The sequence below is a fragment of the Panulirus ornatus genome, chromosome 48 (genome assembly GCF_036320965.1).
Source record: "Panulirus ornatus isolate Po-2019 chromosome 48, ASM3632096v1, whole genome shotgun sequence".
Lineage (NCBI taxonomy): Eukaryota > Metazoa > Arthropoda > Malacostraca > Decapoda > Palinuridae > Panulirus > Panulirus ornatus.
Genome location: NC_092271.1, coordinates 25,348,933 through 25,369,334, shown reverse-complemented (window position 1 = coordinate 25,369,334; position 20,402 = coordinate 25,348,933). Strand labels below are relative to the sequence as shown.

The 20,402-nt window shown below is 40.9% G+C and overlaps 1 protein-coding gene across 4 annotated transcripts in view; it reads left to right on the top strand.

The window, feature by feature from the left end:
• LOC139763867 (uncharacterized) overlaps positions 1-19,238 on the top strand; it is a 35,447-nt gene extending 16,209 nt beyond the window's left edge. For 3 of the 4 annotated variants that reach the window (XM_071690228.1, XM_071690227.1, XM_071690229.1), the window contains exon 4: positions 15,432-15,767. In XM_071690228.1, coding sequence (XP_071546329.1) covers positions 15,432-15,641 — 210 coding nt within the window. In that variant the 3' untranslated portion in view covers positions 15,642-15,767. Of the gene's footprint in view, positions 1-15,431 lie in introns of all 4 variants that reach the window. The other variant, XM_071690231.1, reaches the window with a different exon arrangement.
• Positions 19,239-20,402: the final 1,164 nt, after the last annotated feature.

Here is a 20,402-nt window from a genome sequence, read left to right as displayed (position 1 = left end):
TGGGTTATAGTGATGGATGATTTGAATGCAAAGGTGAGTAATGTGGCAGTTGAGGGAATGGTGTACATGGGGTGTTCAGTGTTGTAAATGGAAATGATGAAGAGCTTGTAGATTTGTGTGCTGAAAAAGGACTGGTGATTGGGAATACCTGGTTTAAAAAGAGAGATATACATAAAGTATACGTATTTAAGTAGGAGAGATGACCAGAGAGCGTTACTGGATTATGTGTTAATTGATAGGCGTGTGAAAGAGAGACTTTTGGATGTTAATGTGCTGAGAGGTGCTACTGGAGGGATGTCTGATCATTATCTTGTGGAGGCAAAGGTGAAGATTTGCAGAGGTTTTCAGAAAAGAAGAATGTTGGTGTAAAGAGAGTGGTGAGAGTAAGTGAGCTTGGGAAGGAGACTTGTGTGAGGAAGTACCAGGAGAGACTGAGTACAGAATGGAAAAAGGTGAGAACAAAGGATGTAAGGGGAGTGGGGAAGGAATGGGATGTATTCAGGGAAGCAGTGATGGCTTGCGCAAAAGATGCTTGTGGCATGAGAAGCGTGGGTGGTGGGCAGATTAGAAAGGGTGAAGAAGTAAGATTATTAGTGAAAGAGAAGAGAGAGGCATTTGGATGATTTTTGAAGGGAAATAATGCAAATGAGTGGGAGATGTATAAAAGAAAGAGGCAGGAGGTTAAGAGAAAGGTGCAAGAGGTGAAAATGAGGGCAAATGAGAGAGCATCATTAAATTTTAGGGAGAATAAAAAGATGTTTTGGTAGGAGGTAAATAAAGTGCGTAAGACAGGGAACAAATGGGAACATCAGTGAAGGGGGCTAATGGGGAGGTGATAACAAGTAGTGGTGAAGTAAGAAGGAGATGGAGTGAGTATTTTGAAGGTTTGTTGAATGTGTTTGATGATAGAGTGGCAGATATAGGGTGTTTTGGTCGAGGTGGTGTGCAAAGTGAGAGGGTGAAAGAGAATGATTTGGTAAACAGAGAAGAGGTAGTAAAAGCTTTGCGGAGGATGAAAGACAGTGAGGCAGCCGGTTTGGATGGTATTGCAGTGGAATTTATTAAAAAAGGGGGTGACTGTAATGTTGACTGGTTGGTAAGGTTATTTAAGAGTAAATGTGAATAAGAGCAAGGTTATTAGGTACAGTAGGGTTGAGGGTCAAGGCAATTGGGAGGTAAGTTTGAATGGAGAAAAACTGGAGGAAGTAAAGTGTTTTAGATATCTGGGAGTGGATCTGGCAGCGGATGGAACCATGGAAGCGGAAGTGGATCATAGAGTGGGGGAGGGGGCGAAAATCCTGGGAGCCTTGAAGAATGTGTGGAAGTCGAGAACATTATCTCAGAAAGCAAAAATGGGTATGTTTGAAGGAATAGTGGTTCCAACAATGTTGTATGGTTGCGAGGCGTGGGCTATGGATAGAGTTGTGCGCAGGAGGGTGGATGTGCTGGAAATGAGATGTTTGAGGACAATGTGTGGTGTGAGGTGGTTTGATCGAGTAAGTAACGTAAGGGTAAGAGAGATGTGTGGAAATAAAAAGTGCGTGGTTGAGAGAGCAGAAGAGGGTGTTTTGAAATGGTTTGGGCACATGGAGATAATGAGTGAGGAAAGATTGACCAAGAGGATATATGTGTCGGAGGTAGAGGGAACGAAGAGAAGTGGGAGACCAAATTGGAGGTGGAAAGATGGAGTGAAAAAGATTTTGTGTGATCGGGGCCTGAACATGCAGGAGGGCGAAAGGAGGGCAAGGAATAGAGTGAATTGGATCGATGTGGTATACCAGGGTTGACGTGCTGTCAGTGGATTGAATCAGGGCATGTGAAGCGTCTGGGGTAAACCATGGAAAGCTGTGTAGGTATGTATGTTTGCGTGTGTGGACGTGTATGTATATACATGTGTATGGGGGTGGGTTGAGCCATTTCTTTCGTCTGTTTCCTTGCGCTGCCTCGCAAATGTGGGAGACAGCGACAAAGCAAAAAAAAAAAAAAAAAATATATATATATATATATATATATATTAAGAATATATGGTGTGGGAGGCAAGTTGTTAGAAGCAGTGAAAAGTTTTTATCGAGGATGTAAGGCATGTGTACGTGTAGGAAGAGAGGAAAGTGATTGGTTCTCAGTGAATGTAGGTTTGCGGCAGGGGTGTGTGATGTCTCCATGGTTGTTTAATTTGTTTATGGATGGGGTTGTTAGGGAGGTGAATGCAAGAGTTTTGGAAAGAGGGGCAAGGATGAAGTCTGTTGGGGATGAGAGAGCTTGGGAAGTGAGTCAGTTGTTGTTCGCTGATGATACAGCGCTGGTGGCTGATTCATGTGAGAAATTGCAGAAGCTGGTGACTGAGTTTGGTAAAGTGTGTGAAAGAAGAAAGTTAAGAGTAAATGTGAATAAGAGGAAGGTTATTAGGTACAGTAGGGTTGAGGGTCAAGTCAATTGGGAGGTGAGTTTGAATGGAGAAAAACTGGAGGAAGTGAAGTGTTTTAGATATCTGGGAGTGGATCTGGCAGCGGATGGAAACATGGAAGCGGAAGAGGATCATAGAGTGGGGGAGGGGGCGAAAATTCTGGGAGCCTTGAAGAATGTGTGGAAGTCGAGAACATTATCTCGGAAAGCAAAAATGGGCATGTTTGAAGGAATAGTGGTTCCAACAATGTTGTATGGTTGCGAGGCGTGGACTATGGATAGAGTTGTGCGCAGGAGGATGGATGTGCTGGAAATGAGATGTTTGAGGACAATGTGTGGTGTGAGGTGGTTTGATCGAGTAAGTAACGTAAGGGTAAGAGAGATGTGTGGAAATAAAAAGAGCGTGGTTGAGAGAGCAGAAGAGGGTGTTTTGAAATGGTTTGGTCACATGGAGAGAATGAGTGAGGAAAGATTGACCAAGAGGATATATGTGTCGGAGGTGGAGGGAACGAGGAGAAGAGGGAGACCAAATTGGAGGTGGAAAGATGGAGTGAAAAAGATTTTGTGTGATCGGGGCCTGAACATGCAGGAGGGTGAAAGGAGGGCAAGGAATAGAGTGAATTGGAGCGATGTGGTATACCGGGGTTGACGTGCTGTCAGTGGATTGAATCAAGGCATGTGAAGCGTCTGGGGTAAACCATGGAAAGCTGTGTAGGTATGTATATTTGCGTGTGTGGACGTATGTATATACATGTGTATGGGGGTGGGTTGGGCCATTTCTTTCGTCTGTTTCCTTGCGCTACCTCGCAAACGCGGGAGACAGCGACAAAGCAAAAAAAAAAAAAAAAAAAAATGACTCATGGTGAGGTGCCTGAGGATTGGCGGAATGCTTGCATAGTGCCATTGTACAAAGGCAAAGGGGATAAATTTATAGTGAGTGCTCAAATTACAGAGGTATAAGTTTGTTGAGTATTCCTGGTAAGTTATATGGGAAGGTATTGATTGAGAGGGTGAAGGCATGTACAGAGCATCAGATCAGGGAAGAGCAATGTGGTTTCAGAAGTGGTAGAGGATGTGTGGATCAGGTGTTTGCTATGAAGAATGTATGTGAGAAATACTTAGAAAAGCAAATGGATTTGTATGTAGCATTTATGGATCAGGAGAAGGCATATGATAGAGTTAATAGAGATACTCTGTGGAAGGTATTAAGAATATATGGTGTGGGAGGAAAGTTGTTAGAAGCAGTGAAAAGTTTTTATTGAGGATGTAAGGCATTTGTACGAGTAGGAAGAGAGGAAAGTGATTGGTTCTCAGTGAATGTTGTTTTGCGGCAGGGGTTCGTGATGTCTCCATGGTTGTTTAATTTGTTTATGGATGGGGTTGTTAGGGAGGTGAATGCAAGAGTTTTGGAAAGAGGGGCAAGTATGCAGTCTGTTGTGGATGAAAGAGCTTGGGAAGTGAGTCAGTTGTTGTTCGCTGATGATACAGCGCTGGTGGCTGATTCATGTAAGAAACTGCAGAAACTGGTGACTGAGTTTGGAAAAGTGTGTGAAAGAAGAAAGCCAAGAGTAAATGTGAATAAGAGCAAGAGGGTTAAGGGACAAGTCAATTGGGAGGTAAGTTAGAATGGAGAACAACTGGAGGAAGTGATGTGTTTTAGATATCTGGGAGTGGATTTGGCAGCGGATGGAACCATGGAAGCAGAAGTGAATCATACGGTGGGGGAGGGGGCGAAAGTTCTGGGAGCATTGAAAAGTGTGTGGAAGTCGAGAAAGTTATCTTGGAAAGCAAAAATGGGTATGTTTGAAGGAATAGTGGTTCCAACAATGTTATATGGTTGCGAGGCGTGGGCTATATAGATAGAGTTGTTCGGAGGAGGGTGGATGTGCTGGAAATGAGATGTTTGAGGACAATATGTGGTGTGAGGTGGTTTGATCAAGTAAGTAATGAAAGGGTAAAAGAGATGTGTGGTAATAAAAAAGTGTGGTTGAGAGAGCAGAAGAGTGTGTTTTGAAATGGTTTGGTCACATGGAGAGAATGAGTGAGGAAAGATTGACCAAGAGGATATATGTGTCAGAGGTGGAGGAAACGAGAAGTGGGAGACCAAATTGGAGGTGGAAAGATGGAGTGAAAAAGATTTTGAGTGATCGGGGCCTGAACATGCAGGAGGGTGAAAGGCGTACAAGGAATAGAGTGAATTGGAACGATGTGGTATACCAGGGTCGACGTGCTATCAATGGATTGAACCAGGGCATGTGAAGCGTCTGGTGTAAACCATGGAAATTAAGTGGGGCCTGGATGTGGAAAGGGAGCTGTGGTTTCGGTGCATTATTACATGACAGCTAGAGACTGAGTGTGAACGAATGGGGCCTTTGTTGTCTTTTCCTAGCGCTACCTTGCACACATGAGGGGGGAGGGGGTTGTTATTCCATGTGTGGCGAGGTGGCGATGGGAATAAATAAAGGCAGATAGCATGAATTATGTACATGTGTATATATTTATGTACATGTGTATATATGTCTGTGTGTGTGTGTATATATGTGTACATTGAGATGTATAGGTATGTATGTTTGCGTGTGTCGACGTGTATGTATATACATGTGTATGTGGGTGGGTTGGGCCGTTCTTTCATCTGTTTCCTTGGGCTACCTCGCTAATGCGGGAGACAGCGACAAAGCAAAATAATAAAAAATAATATATATATATATATATATATATATATATATATATATATATATATATATATATTTTTTTTTTTTTTTTTCAAACTATTCGCCATTTCCCGCGTTAGCGAGGTAGCGTTAAGAACAGAGAACTGGGCCACTGAGGGAATATCCTCACCTGGCCCCCTTCTCTGTTCCTTCTTTTGGAAAATTAAAAAAAAGTAGAGGGGAGGATTTCCAGCCCCCCGCTCCCTCCCCTTTTAGTCGCCTTCTACGACACGCAGGGAATACGTGGGAAGTATTCTTTCTCCCCTATCCCCAGGGATAATATATATATATATATATATATATATATATATATATATATATATATATATATATTTATTTATTTATTTATATAGTGAGTGAGTGCTCAAATTACAGAGGTATAAGTTTGTTGAGTATTCCTGGTAAATTATATGGGAGGGTATTGATTGAGAGGGTGAAGGCATGTACAGAGCATCAGATTGGGGAAGAGCAGTGTGGTATCAGAAGTGGTAGAGGATGTGTGGATCAGGTGTTTGCTTTGAAGAATGTATGTGAGAAATACTTAGAAAAGCAAATGGATTTGTATGTAGCATTTATGGATCTGGAGAAGGCATATGATAGAGTTGATAGAGATGCTCTGTGGAAGGTATTAAGAATATATGGTGTGGGAGGAAAGTTGTTAGAAGCAGTGAAAAGTTTTTATCGAGGATGTAAGGCATGTGTATGTGTAGGAAGAGAGGAAAGTGATTGGTTCTCAGTGAATGTGGGTTTGCGGCAGGGGTGTGTGATGTCTCCATGGTTGTTTAATTTGTTTGTGGATGGGGTTGTTAGGGAGGTAAATGCAAGAGTTTTGGAAAGAGGGGCAAGTATGAAGTCTGTTGGGGATGAGAGAGCTTGGGAAGTGAGTCAGTTGTTGTTCGCTGATGATACAGCGCTGGTGGCTGATTCATGTGAGAAACTGCAGAAGCTGGTGACTGAGTTTGGTAAAGTGTGTGGAAGAAGAAAGTTAAGAGTAAATGTGAATAAGAGCAAGGTTATTAGGTACAGTAGGGTTGAGGGTCAAGTCAATTGGGAGGTGAGTTTGAATGGAGAAAAACTGGAGGAAGTGAAGTGTTTTAGATATCTGGGAGTGGATCTGGCAGCGGATGGAACCATGGAAGCGGAAGTGGATCATAGGGTGGGGGAGGGGGCGAAAATTCTGGGGGCCCTGAAGAATGTGTGGAAGTCGAGAACATTATCTCGGAAAGCAAAAATGGGTATGTTTGAAGGAATAGTGGTTCCAACAATGTTGTATGGTTGCGAGGCGTGGGCTATGGATAGAGTTGTGCGCAGGAGGATGGATGTGCTGGAAATGAGATGTTTGAGGACAATGTGTGGTGTGAGGTGGTTTGATCGAGTGAGTAACGTAAGGGTAAGAGAGATGTGTGGAAATAAAAAGAGCGTGGTTGAGAGAGCAGAAGAGGGTGTTTTGAAGTGGTTTGGGCACATGGAGAGAATGAGTGAGGAAAGATTGACCAAGAGGATATATGTGTCGGAGGTGGAGGGAACGAGGAGAAGAGGGAGACCAAATTGGAGGTGGAAAGATGGAGTGAAAAAGATTTTGTGTGATCGGGGCCTGAACATGCAGGAGGGTGAAAGGAGGGCAAGGAATAGAGTGAATTGGAGCGATGTGGTATACCAGGGTTGACGTGCTGTCAGTGGATTGAATCAAGGCATGTGAAGCGTCTGGGGTAAACCATGGAAAGCTGTGTAGGTATGTATATTTGCGTGTGTGGACGTATGTATATACATGTGTATGGGGGGGGGGTTGGGCCATTTCTTTCGTCTGTTTCCTTGCGCTACCTCGCAAACGCGGGAGACAGCGACAAAGTATAAAAAAAAAAAAAAAAATGACTCATGGTGAGGTGCCTGAGGATTGGCGGAATGCTTGCATAGTGCCATTGTACAAAGGCAAAGGGGATAAAAGTGAGTGCTCAAATTACAGAGGTATAAGTTTGTTGAGTATTCCTGGTAAGTTATATGGGAAGGTATTGATTGAGAGGGTGAAGGCATGTACAGAGCATCAGATCAGGGAAGAGCAATGTGGTTTCAGAAGTGGTAGAGGATGTGTGGATCAGGTGTTTGCTATGAAGAATGTATGTGAGAAATACTTAGAAAAGCAAATGGATTTGTATGTAGCATTTATGGATCAGGAGAAGGCATATGATAGAGTTAATAGAGATACTCTGTGGAAGGTATTAAGAATATATGGTGTGGGAGGAAAGTTGTTAGAAGCAGTGAAAAGTTTTTATTGAGGATGTAAGGCATTTGTACGAGTAGGAAGAGAGGAAAGTGATTGGTTCTCAGTGAATGTTGTTTTGCGGCAGGGGTTCGTGATGTCTCCATGGTTGTTTAATTTGTTTATGGATGGGGTTGTTAGGGAGGTGAATGCAAGAGTTTTGGAAAGAGGGGCAAGTATGCAGTCTGTTGTGGATGAAAGAGCTTGGGAAGTGAGTCAGTTGTTGTTCGCTGATGATACAGCGCTGGTGGCTGATTCATGTAAGAAACTGCAGAAACTGGTGACTGAGTTTGGAAAAGTGTGTGAAAGAAGAAAGCCAAGAGTAAATGTGAATAAGAGCAAGAGGGTTAAGGGACAAGTCAATTGGGAGGTAAGTTAGAATGGAGAACAACTGGAGGAAGTGATGTGTTTTAGATATCTGGGAGTGGATTTGGCAGCGGATGGAACCATGGAAGCAGAAGTGAATCATACGGTGGGGGAGGGGGCGAAAGTTCTGGGAGCATTGAAAAGTGTGTGGAAGTCGAGAAAGTTATCTTGGAAAGCAAAAATGGGTATGTTTGAAGGAATAGTGGTTCCAACAATGTTATATGGTTGCGAGGCGTGGGCTATATAGATAGAGTTGTTCGGAGGAGGGTGGATGTGCTGGAAATGAGATGTTTGAGGACAATATGTGGTGTGAGGTGGTTTGATCAAGTAAGTAATGAAAGGGTAAAAGAGATGTGTGGTAATAAAAAAGTGTGGTTGAGAGAGCAGAAGAGTGTGTTTTGAAATGGTTTGGTCACATGGAGAGAATGAGTGAGGAAAGATTGACCAAGAGGATATATGTGTCAGAGGTGGAGGAAACGAGAAGTGGGAGACCAAATTGGAGGTGGAAAGATGGAGTGAAAAAGATTTTGAGTGATCGGGGCCTGAACATGCAGGAGGGTGAAAGGCGTACAAGGAATAGAGTGAATTGGAACGATGTGGTATACCAGGGTCGACGTGCTATCAATGGATTGAACCAGGGCATGTGAAGCGTCTGGTGTAAACCATGGAAATTAAGTGGGGCCTGGATGTGGAAAGGGAGCTGTGGTTTCGGTGCATTATTACATGACAGCTAGAGACTGAGTGTGAACGAATGGGGCCTTTGTTGTCTTTTCCTAGCGCTACCTTGCACACATGAGGGGGGAGGGGGTTGTTATTCCATGTGTGGCGAGGTGGCGATGGGAATAAATAAAGGCAGATAGCATGAATTATGTACATGTGTATATATTTATGTACATGTGTATATATGTCTGTGTGTGTGTGTATATATGTGTACATTGAGATGTATAGGTATATATGTTTGCGTGTGTCGACGTGTATGTATATACATGTGTATGTGGGTGGGTTGGGCCGTTCTTTCATCTGTTTCCTTGGGCTACCTCGCTAATGCGGGAGACAGCGACAAAGCAAAATAATAAAAAATAATAATATATATATATATATATATATATATATATATATATATATTTTTTTTTTTTTTTCAAACTATTCGCCATTTCCCGCGTTAGCGAGGTAGCGTTAAGAACAGAGAACTGGGCCACTGAGGGAATATCCTCACCTGGCCCCCTTCTCTGTTCCTTCTTTTGGAAAATTAAAAAAAAGTAGAGGGGAGGATTTCCAGCCCCCCGCTCCCTCCCCTTTTAGTCGCCTTCTACGACACGCAGGGAATACGTGGGAAGTATTCTTTCTCCCCTATCCCCAGGGATAATATATATATATATATATATATATATATATATATATATATATATATATATATATTTATTTATTTATTTATATAGTGAGTGAGTGCTCAAATTACAGAGGTATAAGTTTGTTGAGTATTCCTGGTAAATTATATGGGAGGGTATTGATTGAGAGGGTGAAGGCATGTACAGAGCATCAGATTGGGGAAGAGCAGTGTGGTATCAGAAGTGGTAGAGGATGTGTGGATCAGGTGTTTGCTTTGAAGAATGTATGTGAGAAATACTTAGAAAAGCAAATGGATTTGTATGTAGCATTTATGGATCTGGAGAAGGCATATGATAGAGTTGATAGAGATGCTCTGTGGAAGGTATTAAGAATATATGGTGTGGGAGGAAAGTTGTTAGAAGCAGTGAAAAGTTTTTATCGAGGATGTAAGGCATGTGTATGTGTAGGAAGAGAGGAAAGTGATTGGTTCTCAGTGAATGTGGGTTTGCGGCAGGGGTGTGTGATGTCTCCATGGTTGTTTAATTTGTTTGTGGATGGGGTTGTTAGGGAGGTAAATGCAAGAGTTTTGGAAAGAGGGGCAAGTATGAAGTCTGTTGGGGATGAGAGAGCTTGGGAAGTGAGTCAGTTGTTGTTCGCTGATGATACAGCGCTGGTGGCTGATTCATGTGAGAAACTGCAGAAGCTGGTGACTGAGTTTGGTAAAGTGTGTGGAAGAAGAAAGTTAAGAGTAAATGTGAATAAGAGCAAGGTTATTAGGTACAGTAGGGTTGAGGGTCAAGTCAATTGGGAGGTGAGTTTGAATGGAGAAAAACTGGAGGAAGTGAAGTGTTTTAGATATCTGGGAGTGGATCTGGCAGCGGATGGAACCATGGAAGCGGAAGTGGATCATAGGGTGGGGGAGGGGGCGAAAATTCTGGGGGCCCTGAAGAATGTGTGGAAGTCGAGAACATTATCTCGGAAAGCAAAAATGGGTATGTTTGAAGGAATAGTGGTTCCAACAATGTTGTATGGTTGCGAGGCGTGGGCTATGGATAGAGTTGTGCGCAGGAGGATGGATGTGCTGGAAATGAGATGTTTGAGGACAATGTGTGGTGTGAGGTGGTTTGATCGAGTGAGTAACGTAAGGGTAAGAGAGATGTGTGGAAATAAAAAGAGCGTGGTTGAGAGAGCAGAAGAGGGTGTTTTGAAGTGGTTTGGGCACATGGAGAGAATGAGTGAGGAAAGATTGACCAAGAGGATATATGTGTCGGAGGTGGAGGGAACGAGGAGAAGAGGGAGACCAAATTGGAGGTGGAAAGATGGAGTGAAAAAGATTTTGTGTGATCGGGGCCTGAACATGCAGGAGGGTGAAAGGAGGGCAAGGAATAGAGTGAATTGGAGCGATGTGGTATACCAGGGTTGACGTGCTGTCAGTGGATTGAATCAAGGCATGTGAAGCGTCTGGGGTAAACCATGGAAAGCTGTGTAGGTATGTATATTTGCGTGTGTGGACGTATGTATATACATGTGTATGGGGGGGGGGTTGGGCCATTTCTTTCGTCTGTTTCCTTGCGCTACCTCGCAAACACGGGAGACAGCGACAAAGTATAATAAAAAAATATATATATATATATATATATATATATATATATATATATATATATATATTATTATTATTATTTTGCTTTGTCGCTGTCTCCCGCGTTTGCGAGGTAGCGCAAGGAAACAGACGAAAGAAATGGCCCAACCCACCCCCATACACATGTATCTACACACACGTCCACACACGCAAATATACATACCTATACATCTCAATGTACACATATATATATATACACACACAGATACATACATATATACCCATGCACACAATTCACACTGTCTGCCTTTATTCATCGCCACCTCGCCACACATGGAAAACCATCCCCCTCCCCCCTCATGTGTGCGAGGTAGCGCTAGGAAAAGACACCAAAGGCCCCGTTCGTTCACACTCAGTCTCTAGCTGTCATGTAATAATGCACCGAAACCACAGCTCCCTTTCCACATCCAGGCCCCACACAACTTTCCATGGTTTACCCCAGATGCTTCACATGCCCTGGTTCAATCCATTGACAGCACGTCGACCCCGGTATACCACATCGTTCCAATTCACTCTATTCCTTGCACACCTTTCACCCTCCTGCATGTTTAGGCCCCGATCACTCAAAATCTTTTTCATTCCATCTTTCCACCTCCAATTTGGTCTCCCACTTCTCCTCGTTCCCTCCACCTCTGACACATATATCCTCTTGGTCAATCTTTCCTCACTCATTCTCTCCATGTGACCAAATCATTTCAAAACACCCTCTTCTGCTCTCTCAACCACACTCTTTTTATTTCCAAACATCTCTCTTACCCTTACATTACTTACTCGATCAAACCACCTCACACCACTTATTGTCCTTAAACATCTCATTTCCAACACATCCACCCTCCTCCGCACAACTCTATCCATAGCCCACGCCTCACAACCATATAACATTGTTGGAACCACTATAACTTCAAACATACCCATTTTTGCTTTCTGAGATAATGTTCTCGACTTCCAAACATTCTTCAAGGCTCCAAGAATTTTCGCCCCCTTCCCCACCCTATGATTCACTTCCGCTTCCATGGTTCCATCCGCTGCCAGATCCACTCCCAGATATCTAAAACACTTTACTTCCTCCAGTTTTTCTCCATTCAAACTTACCTCCCAGTTGACTTGACCCTCAACCCTACTGTACCTAATAACCTTCCTCTTATTCACATTTACTCTTAACTTTCTTCTTTCACACACTTTACCAAACTCAGTCACCAGCTTCTGCAGTTTCTCACATGAATCAGCCACCAGCGCTGTATCATCAGCGAACAACAACTGACTCACTTCCCAAGCTCTCTCATCCACAACAGACTGCATACTTGCCCCTCTTTCCAAAACTCTTGCATTCACCTCCCTAACAACCCCATCCATAAACAAATTAAACAACCATGGAGACATCACACACCCCTGCCACAAACCTACATTCACTGAGAACCAATCACTTTCCTCTCTTCCTACACGTACACATGCCTTACATCCTCGATAAAAACTTTTCACTGCTTCTAACAACTTGCCTCCCACAGAGCATTTCTATCAACTCTATCATATGCCTTCTCCTGATCCATAAATGCTACATACAAATCCATTTGTTTTTCTAAGTATTTCTCACATACATTCTTCAAAGCAAACACCTGATCCACACATCCTCTACCACTTCCGAAACCACACTGCTCTTCCCTGATCTGATGCTCTGTACATACCTTCACCCTCTCAATCAATACCCTCCCATATAATTTACCAGGAATACTCAACAAACTTATACCTCTGTAATTTGAGCACTCACTCTTATCCAATTTGCCTTTGTACAATGGCACTATGCAAGCATTCCGCCAATCCTCAGGCACCTCACCTTGAATCATACATACATTAAATAACCTTACCAACCAGTCAACAATACAGTCACCCCCTTTTTTAATAAATTCCACTGCAATACCATCCAAACCTGCTGCCTTGCCGGCTTTCATCTTCCGTAAAGCTTTTACTACCTCTTCTCTATTTACCAAATCATTTTCCCTAACCCTCTCACTTTGCACACCACCTCGACCAAAACACCCTATATCTGCCACTCTATCATCAAACACATTCAACAAACCTTCAAAATACTCACTCCATCTCTTTCTCACATCACCACTACTTGTTATCACCTCCCCATTAGCCCCTTCACTGAAGTTCCCATTTGCTCCCTTGTCTTATGCACTTTATTTACATCCTTCCAAAACATCTTTTTATTCTCCCTGAAATTTAATGAAACTCTCTCACCCCATCTCTCATTTGCCCTCTTTTTCACCTCTTGCACCTTTCTCTTGACCTCCTGCCTCATTCTTTTATACCTCTCCCACTCATTTGCATTTTTCCCTGCAAAAATCGTCCAAATGCCTCTCTCTTCTCTTTCACTAATAATCTCACTTCTTTATCCCACCACTCACTACCTTTTCTAATCAACCCACCTCCCATGCCTCTCATGCCACAATCATCTTTTGCCCAAGCCATCACTGCTTTCCTAAATACATCCCATTCCTCCCCCACTCCCCTTACCTCCTTTGTTCTCACCTTTTTCCATTCTGTACTCAGTCTCTCCTGGTACTTCCTCACACAAGTCTCCTTCCCAAGCTCACTTACTCTCACCACTCTCTTCACCCCAACATTCTCTCTTCTTTTCTGAAAACCCCCACAAATCTTCACCTTCGCCTCCACGAGATAATGATCAGACATCCCTCCAGTTGCACCTCTCAGCACATTAACATCCAAAAGTCTCTCTTTTGTGCGTCTATCAATTAACACGTAATCCAATAACGCTCTTTGGCCATCTCTCCTACTTACATACGTATACTTATGTATATCTCGCTTTTTAAACCAGATATTCCAATAACCAGTCCTTTTTCAGCACATAAATCTACAAGCTCTTCACCATTTCCATTTACAACACTGAACACTCCATGCATACCAATTATTCCCTCAACTGCCACATTACTCACCTTTGCATTCAAATCACCCATCACTATAACCCGGTCTCGTGCATCAAAACCACTAACACACTCATTCAGCTGCTCCCAAAACACTTGCCTCTCATGATCTTTCTTCTCATGCCCAGGTGCATATGCACCAATAATCACCCCTCTCTCTCCATCAACTTTCAGTTTTACCCATATCAATCTAGAATTTACTTTCTTACACTCTATCACACAACTCCTGAATCAGGAGTAGTGTTACTCCTTCCCTTGCTCTTGTCCTCTCACTAACCCCTGACTTTACTCCCAAGACATTCCCAAACCACTCTTCCCCTTTACCCTTGAGCTTCGTTTCACTCAGAGCCAAAACATCCAGGTTCCTTTCCTCAAACATACTACCTATCTCTCCTTTTTACTCATCTTGGTTACATCCACACACATTTAGACACCCCAATCTGAGCCTTCGAGGAGGATGAGCACTCCTCGTGTGACTCTTTCTGTTTCCCCTTTTAGAAAGTTAAAATACAAGGAGGGGAGGGTTTCTGGCCCCCCGCTCCCGTCCCCTTTAGTCGCCTTCTACGACACGTGAGGAATGCGTGGGAAATACTCTTTCTCCCCTATCCCCAGGGATACGTTGAAATGTATTGGTATGTATATGTGCGTGTGAGGATGTGTATGTATTTACATGTGTATGTGGGTGGGTTGGGCCATTCTTTTGTCTGTTTCCTTGCACTACCTCGCTAACGTGGGAGACAGCGACAAAGTATAATAATGATAAAAAAAACTTTTCGTTGACAGTAGATTGTTTTTGAAGCAATTTCAGGTTACCACGTGGATTGAGTTTAATGATGAAGAGCTGACTTGTTTCTTTGTAAATAATGCAGTCTGTTGTACTTAGAGCTCTCAGATGGCTTTTTTTTTTATTATTTTTGAGTTGAATTAGCATAGAGGAGATGTCAGTAGACAAAGCATCCTGTTATGCAGTGTAAAAAAAGTAAGGAGTGTTTACAGCATGGAAATCCTTTTGCGTTGTTAACACATTGGATACTAGTTGAGGATGTATGAGTGAACTGAGAGGCTTAGTAAAGTCTTAACTCATGGGCATAGGAACAAGTTAATGGTAACATTATAACCAGGGTCTGTACAGGTCTTCTGAGTCCAATTTACATTTTTAATGAATTCAAATTTAGGGCTAAGATGATTGAAAAATTACTTTATAATTGTTGGTCACAGCTTTGACATTAAGGCCTGAAAAATATGGTCTGGAATGCAAGTTTTTCATGAGTTTTAGCCTCATCTTTTTTAAGCATTTTATGAATTATTATTTATTTGTAGTGAATGATGAAAGTTAATACTGTGAAAGTTGAATAATGGTTCAGTGGGTCTCTAGGCAAATATGAACAAAAATGGGTTAGCAGATGGTCTCACAAGGCCTGAAAGAGTATAAAAACATTGAATTTTGGATTCCCTGTTAGTGTACAATTCTGTATTGGATATAATAGTATTGGTATTAGTTTTGATATTTAAAAACAAAGCAAATAGTATTTATGAAGGAGAATATCTGACAGAATTTTCTTGTAGAGCAGGATTACTAAGTGCTGTGTATACTTCAGAGAACAATTATCGACCATTATTTTTGTAAATGTTTTTATTTCCTTGATGAAACTCTGAAACTATCACCTATATGAATTAATTAACAAGCATTAAAGCATATCTACTGTTTTCTCACCATCCATCCAATATATACACCTTTTAATATTACCCTGGTAAAGCTGACACTTATGCATATCTTGCAGAAGAGAGGTGAGCAGGGTAGACAACGAGGACAACGCTCAGGGCGGGACCTGGCCTCAGACTCTGAATGTAAGGCTGGTGAAGGTGGGGGAGCACCTGCTACGCACATTCCCATCCTTATTACTAATGAGGATGGCTGGTGTGTCCCCTATAATGAGCAGGAACAGAAAAAGAAAAAGGAAGGGGCCACCACAGAGGATACCGGTGTTTAAGGTTAAGAATGTTGTTGTGAGAGTTGAAAGAAAGAACGTTGCTTTGAGGAAAGAGAATAAATTGAAGATGTTGGAAAATATGGTAAATAATGATAATGATGATATGCGAAGAATTGACAGCAAAAATAGTAGCTATAGTAGGAGTATTGGAAGATATGAATATTCTTTCCAAATAATTTTTTGAGACATATAGGTGTAATTAGTATTACTTCATGAATACATTCCAAAGAATGGGTATACCCTTTTCAAAATTGGTACAAGTTTTTGAGGCTATCTAGAAACAGTTAGAGAGCATGGAAGATTAACACTGGGAGAGAGAATCTTTTCATCATATATACTTAAAGTCTGTAACATGTTATTGTTAGGCATTTTGTATAATTATATGATTGGACTTTGTAAGTTATCACATGGGGAAACTAATGTATGCATTGACATAATGTTTTCCATTCAGTAAACATCTTCCCCAGTTTTCTTGAGAATATTTTAACATATTAAAACTAAATGATTCTAAAGTTTCAAATTTGCTTAATTTTTATCAGATAGTAGAATACCATGAGAAATAATATTTGGCTTAAATTACTTTTTAAGACCTTTAAAAGGAATATCTTTAGATTCAAAACCAATTATATGATCACTTGTTTTATGGATTGACTGATTATGAAGAGAAGCCTGTTTCCAGATGTTGCTCATATTTATAGTTCCAGGTTTTATAGGCACTCAGATAGCCATGCAATTTAAATGAAAGTAGTTTATAAAGAAATTATAGATTGAGAGGAGGATATGTGAACCTGTGGTAACCAAAATTTAAGATTTAAAAGGAGTGGCAAGAATTGAAGAGGGGAAGAGCCATCTACAGACAAATTACCCATGCAAGGATAAGGCCAGGTGAATGTTAACGGTGAAGACTGAATTTTAGGATAAAGCAGAAATTATCAGATAGTATTCTTGGAAGATTGGAGGTAATTATTTTATTTATATAAATATTATTTAGTATGAACTGTTGGCAACACCTGATATGGCTACCTTCATTTGTTCCTCATCTGCTTATTCGAGTCTGCTGGAGTGAATATGATTTAAATATGAAAATCCAAACTAATTATGTAACATAGCCAAATTCTAGGTATTATGTAGTGGTAAATATAACAGCTGATAATATTAAACTTTAGATAGTCACATTGTTTTGTAAAATTAGAGACATCGTTATATTGGTATCTGCTTTGTTATATCTCCCCCATTTTTGCCGAGTCTCAAAACTGAATAATGTGACATAAGCTTATTGATTTTCCATGCTAGATATATCTGTTACATACAAAACATCAGTCATTATCACTTAGTTTGCATATTTTCAGGAAGTATATATGTGAAAAACTAGTATTCCTTTCATAGATCGTAAGCAGTATGATTGGTGTATATTTTGTCAAGTTTGTTATTTATGTTATGAGTTTGTATAATATGCTTTTTACTTAATTTTGATATTTGCATAATAATTTTGAATTTTTTATATAGTGTTTTTCAGTTCAGTTCTTGTTTTTATGCCAGGTTAATTGAAATGTAGTAGAATCTGTCGTACATAGCTGTGCTTAAGAAAATTTGAATATGTGACCCTGTTTTGCCTGTGTAGAGATGTTAAGAGTGCTTGTAATGATGGGGAAAATTTGTGTATTTTGCCCTCCAAAATATTTTTGTTAATTCTGAAATCCACTAAAGCAGCTAAACTTATTAATCCAATTTTTGGAAACGGAGATATAGTTTAGACTGTAGTAGCATCAGTGTGAATATTTAAAACTTTTTATATAGAGAATATAATTTTTATAAACTTTTTGGCCAAAGGAATTTGATGTATACTTCTCTTTCAGACATACAGAGTTTTATCTGGGTAGTATGTCCTGCATTGTATGTATGTTGGGTTGTTATTAGGTATGGCTTTTTTGGTGATGTGTTTGAAAAACTTTGTGATGTTTAGATCAGTTGTTTTCAGTGGATCAGAAATGCTTTGTTAAATTGTGCTTTTGATCAAACACCTAATCATGCTTAGCCCTGTAAAGGCAAGCCAGTGTTAAAAGGTCTTAGAATAGGAAAAATTTTAAATATGAGCAAATATTAAAGAGGCACTTGACCCATTCATTGTGAGGGTTGCATATGCCCTCTCATTGTTTCCAGACACTAAAACCTATATGTTTTCAGTACATTAGTCAGTGTCTGTGATGTCAAGGAAGCCTGTATGTGACATGTATCCTCATGGTATTTGAGTATTGAAGCTGTGTCAGACTTGCAATGCAATAGATTTTAATGTTAAAAACCTCTAATTATATTTCTGCTAAAACCACTTATAAAAGTGTTACAAATCTTGCTGCATATGGCTGGAGAATCTCGTATGCCTGACAGCAGAGTAGCATAAGTTTAAGGCCACATAGGTTGCATAAACATAGTCTAACCAGCTTAAGTTGTATATCATTTTATTTAGAAAATTATGTTCTAGTTAGCCATAATAACAAACTTATGGTGATATTTTTAGAATATTGATAATATCCCAAAACAGAGTGTACTTTGGATATTTGGATTGCCGCATTGAAGGGGTTACAAGCCATTGAAACCACCATGTCATATACCTTTAAACCTTTGTGCAATGCAGATCTCAGTAACCCAGCAAAGTGGTGCCTATCTGGGAGCTTGTGACCTCTTCCTCCATGGTTATCTGTGGGTAACAGAGGCTCAAGGGTTTTTCATTGTTACTCGGGAGTAGTTGCGGTTGACATGAGGACTGTTTATGCCTCTGATATTTTCCCAATTTGGTAATTTATATAGGTAAATTGTCTTAAGGATTTTTTTTTCAAGGATGTTTAGAATTGTAGGTGACTTATGGCATTTATATCTGCTGCTTGAAAGCATAGGCCAATACATAAGTGGACAGAAAATTTGAAGGGTTTAACATATTTCTCAGGATCTGGAGAAAGCTTACAATAAAGTTGATAGTTATGTTCTGTGGAGGGTTTTGTAATTATATGATGTGGAAGAAAAGCTTCAAGAAACAGAGGGGTTATCTTTCAAGAAAGCAAGACATGTTTGCCAGTAATTTTATGTGGTTTTCAACTTTATGTTTGCTTTTCGAAGGGTGGATGATCAGGCAGGTGAAGCATTAATTTAAGGTAAGGAGGATGAATTATTTTAAGAGGATGGCAAGAGATTCATGTTTTCATCCTAATATCTTACTAGTTAGTGCTCTTGAGGGACTATTAATTTGTATTGTTTTTTTTGGAGCTATTGGTATGGGGCACGAATGTTGTGTTTTATGTAATGGCTAGAATGGTTGGCATTTTGCTATATGGGAGATGCTATCCATTCAAGGTAACTTGAGGATGTGAACTAAAATTTTGTCTGTCTAGGATTAAAAGAGTGACTGAAGACTCGAGATAATGGTATTCTGTTCTGGAAACTTGTTTGGATATGCAGCTATTCTCTTCTGGGTGAGCCATTTTAGCAATTGTATGTAGTGATTCATGTTTATATATATATATGGATAAAGTGCATATGAACGCACACCTTCATAGAACATACAAACCTCCAACAGCCATATATATATATATATATATATATATCGCAAGGAAAGACGAAAAAAAAATGGCCCAACCCACCCACATACACATCCAAACACGCACATATACATACCTATACATCAAGTATATATATATATATATATACACACACACTTATACATATATACACGTACATAATTCTTACTGTCTGCCCTTATTCATTCCCGTCGCCACCCTGCCAAACATGAAATGACTGCCCCCTCCCCCTGCATGTGCACGAGGTGGTGTTAGGAAAAGACAACAAAGGCCACATTTGTTCACGCTCGGTCTCTAACTCTCATGTATGATGCACCGAAATCACAGCTCCCTTTCCACATCCAGGCCCCACACAACTTTCCATGGTTTACCCCAGACGCTCCACATGCCCTGGTTCAATCCATTGACAGCACGTCAACCCCAGTATACCACTTCATTCCAATTCACTCTATTCCTTGCACGCCTTTCACCCTGCTGCATGTTCAGGCCTCGATCACTCAAAATCTTTTTTACTCCATCTTTCCACCTCCAATTTGGTCTCCCACTTCTCGTTTCCTCCACCTCTGACACATATATCCTCTTGGTCAATCTTTCCTCACTCATTCTCGCCATGTGACCAAACCATTTCAAAACACCCTCTTCTGCTCTCTTAACCACACTCTTACCACCGCACATCTCTCTTACCCTTTCATTACTTGATAAAACCACCTCACACCATATATTGTCCTCAAACATCTCATTTCCAGCACATCCACCCTCCTCCACACAACTCTATCTATAGCCCATGCCTAGTAACCATATAACATTGTTGGACCCACTATTCCTTCATACATACCCATTTTTGCTTTCTAAGATAATGTTCTCGACTTCCACACACTTTTCAATGCTCCCACAACTTTTGCCCCCTCCCCCCACCGTATGATTCACTTACGCTTCCATGGTTCCATCCACTGCCAAATCCACTCCCAGATATCTAAAACACTTCACTTCCTCCAGTTTTTCTCCATTCAAACTTGCCTCCCAACTGACTTGTCCCTCAACCCTTGCCCTTATTTACATTTACTATATCTTTCTTCTTTCACACTACCAAACTCAGTCACCAGCTTCTGCAGTTTCTCACCCGAATCAGCCACCAGCGCTGTATCATCAGCGAACAACAACTGACTCACTTCCCAGTCTCTCTCATCCACAA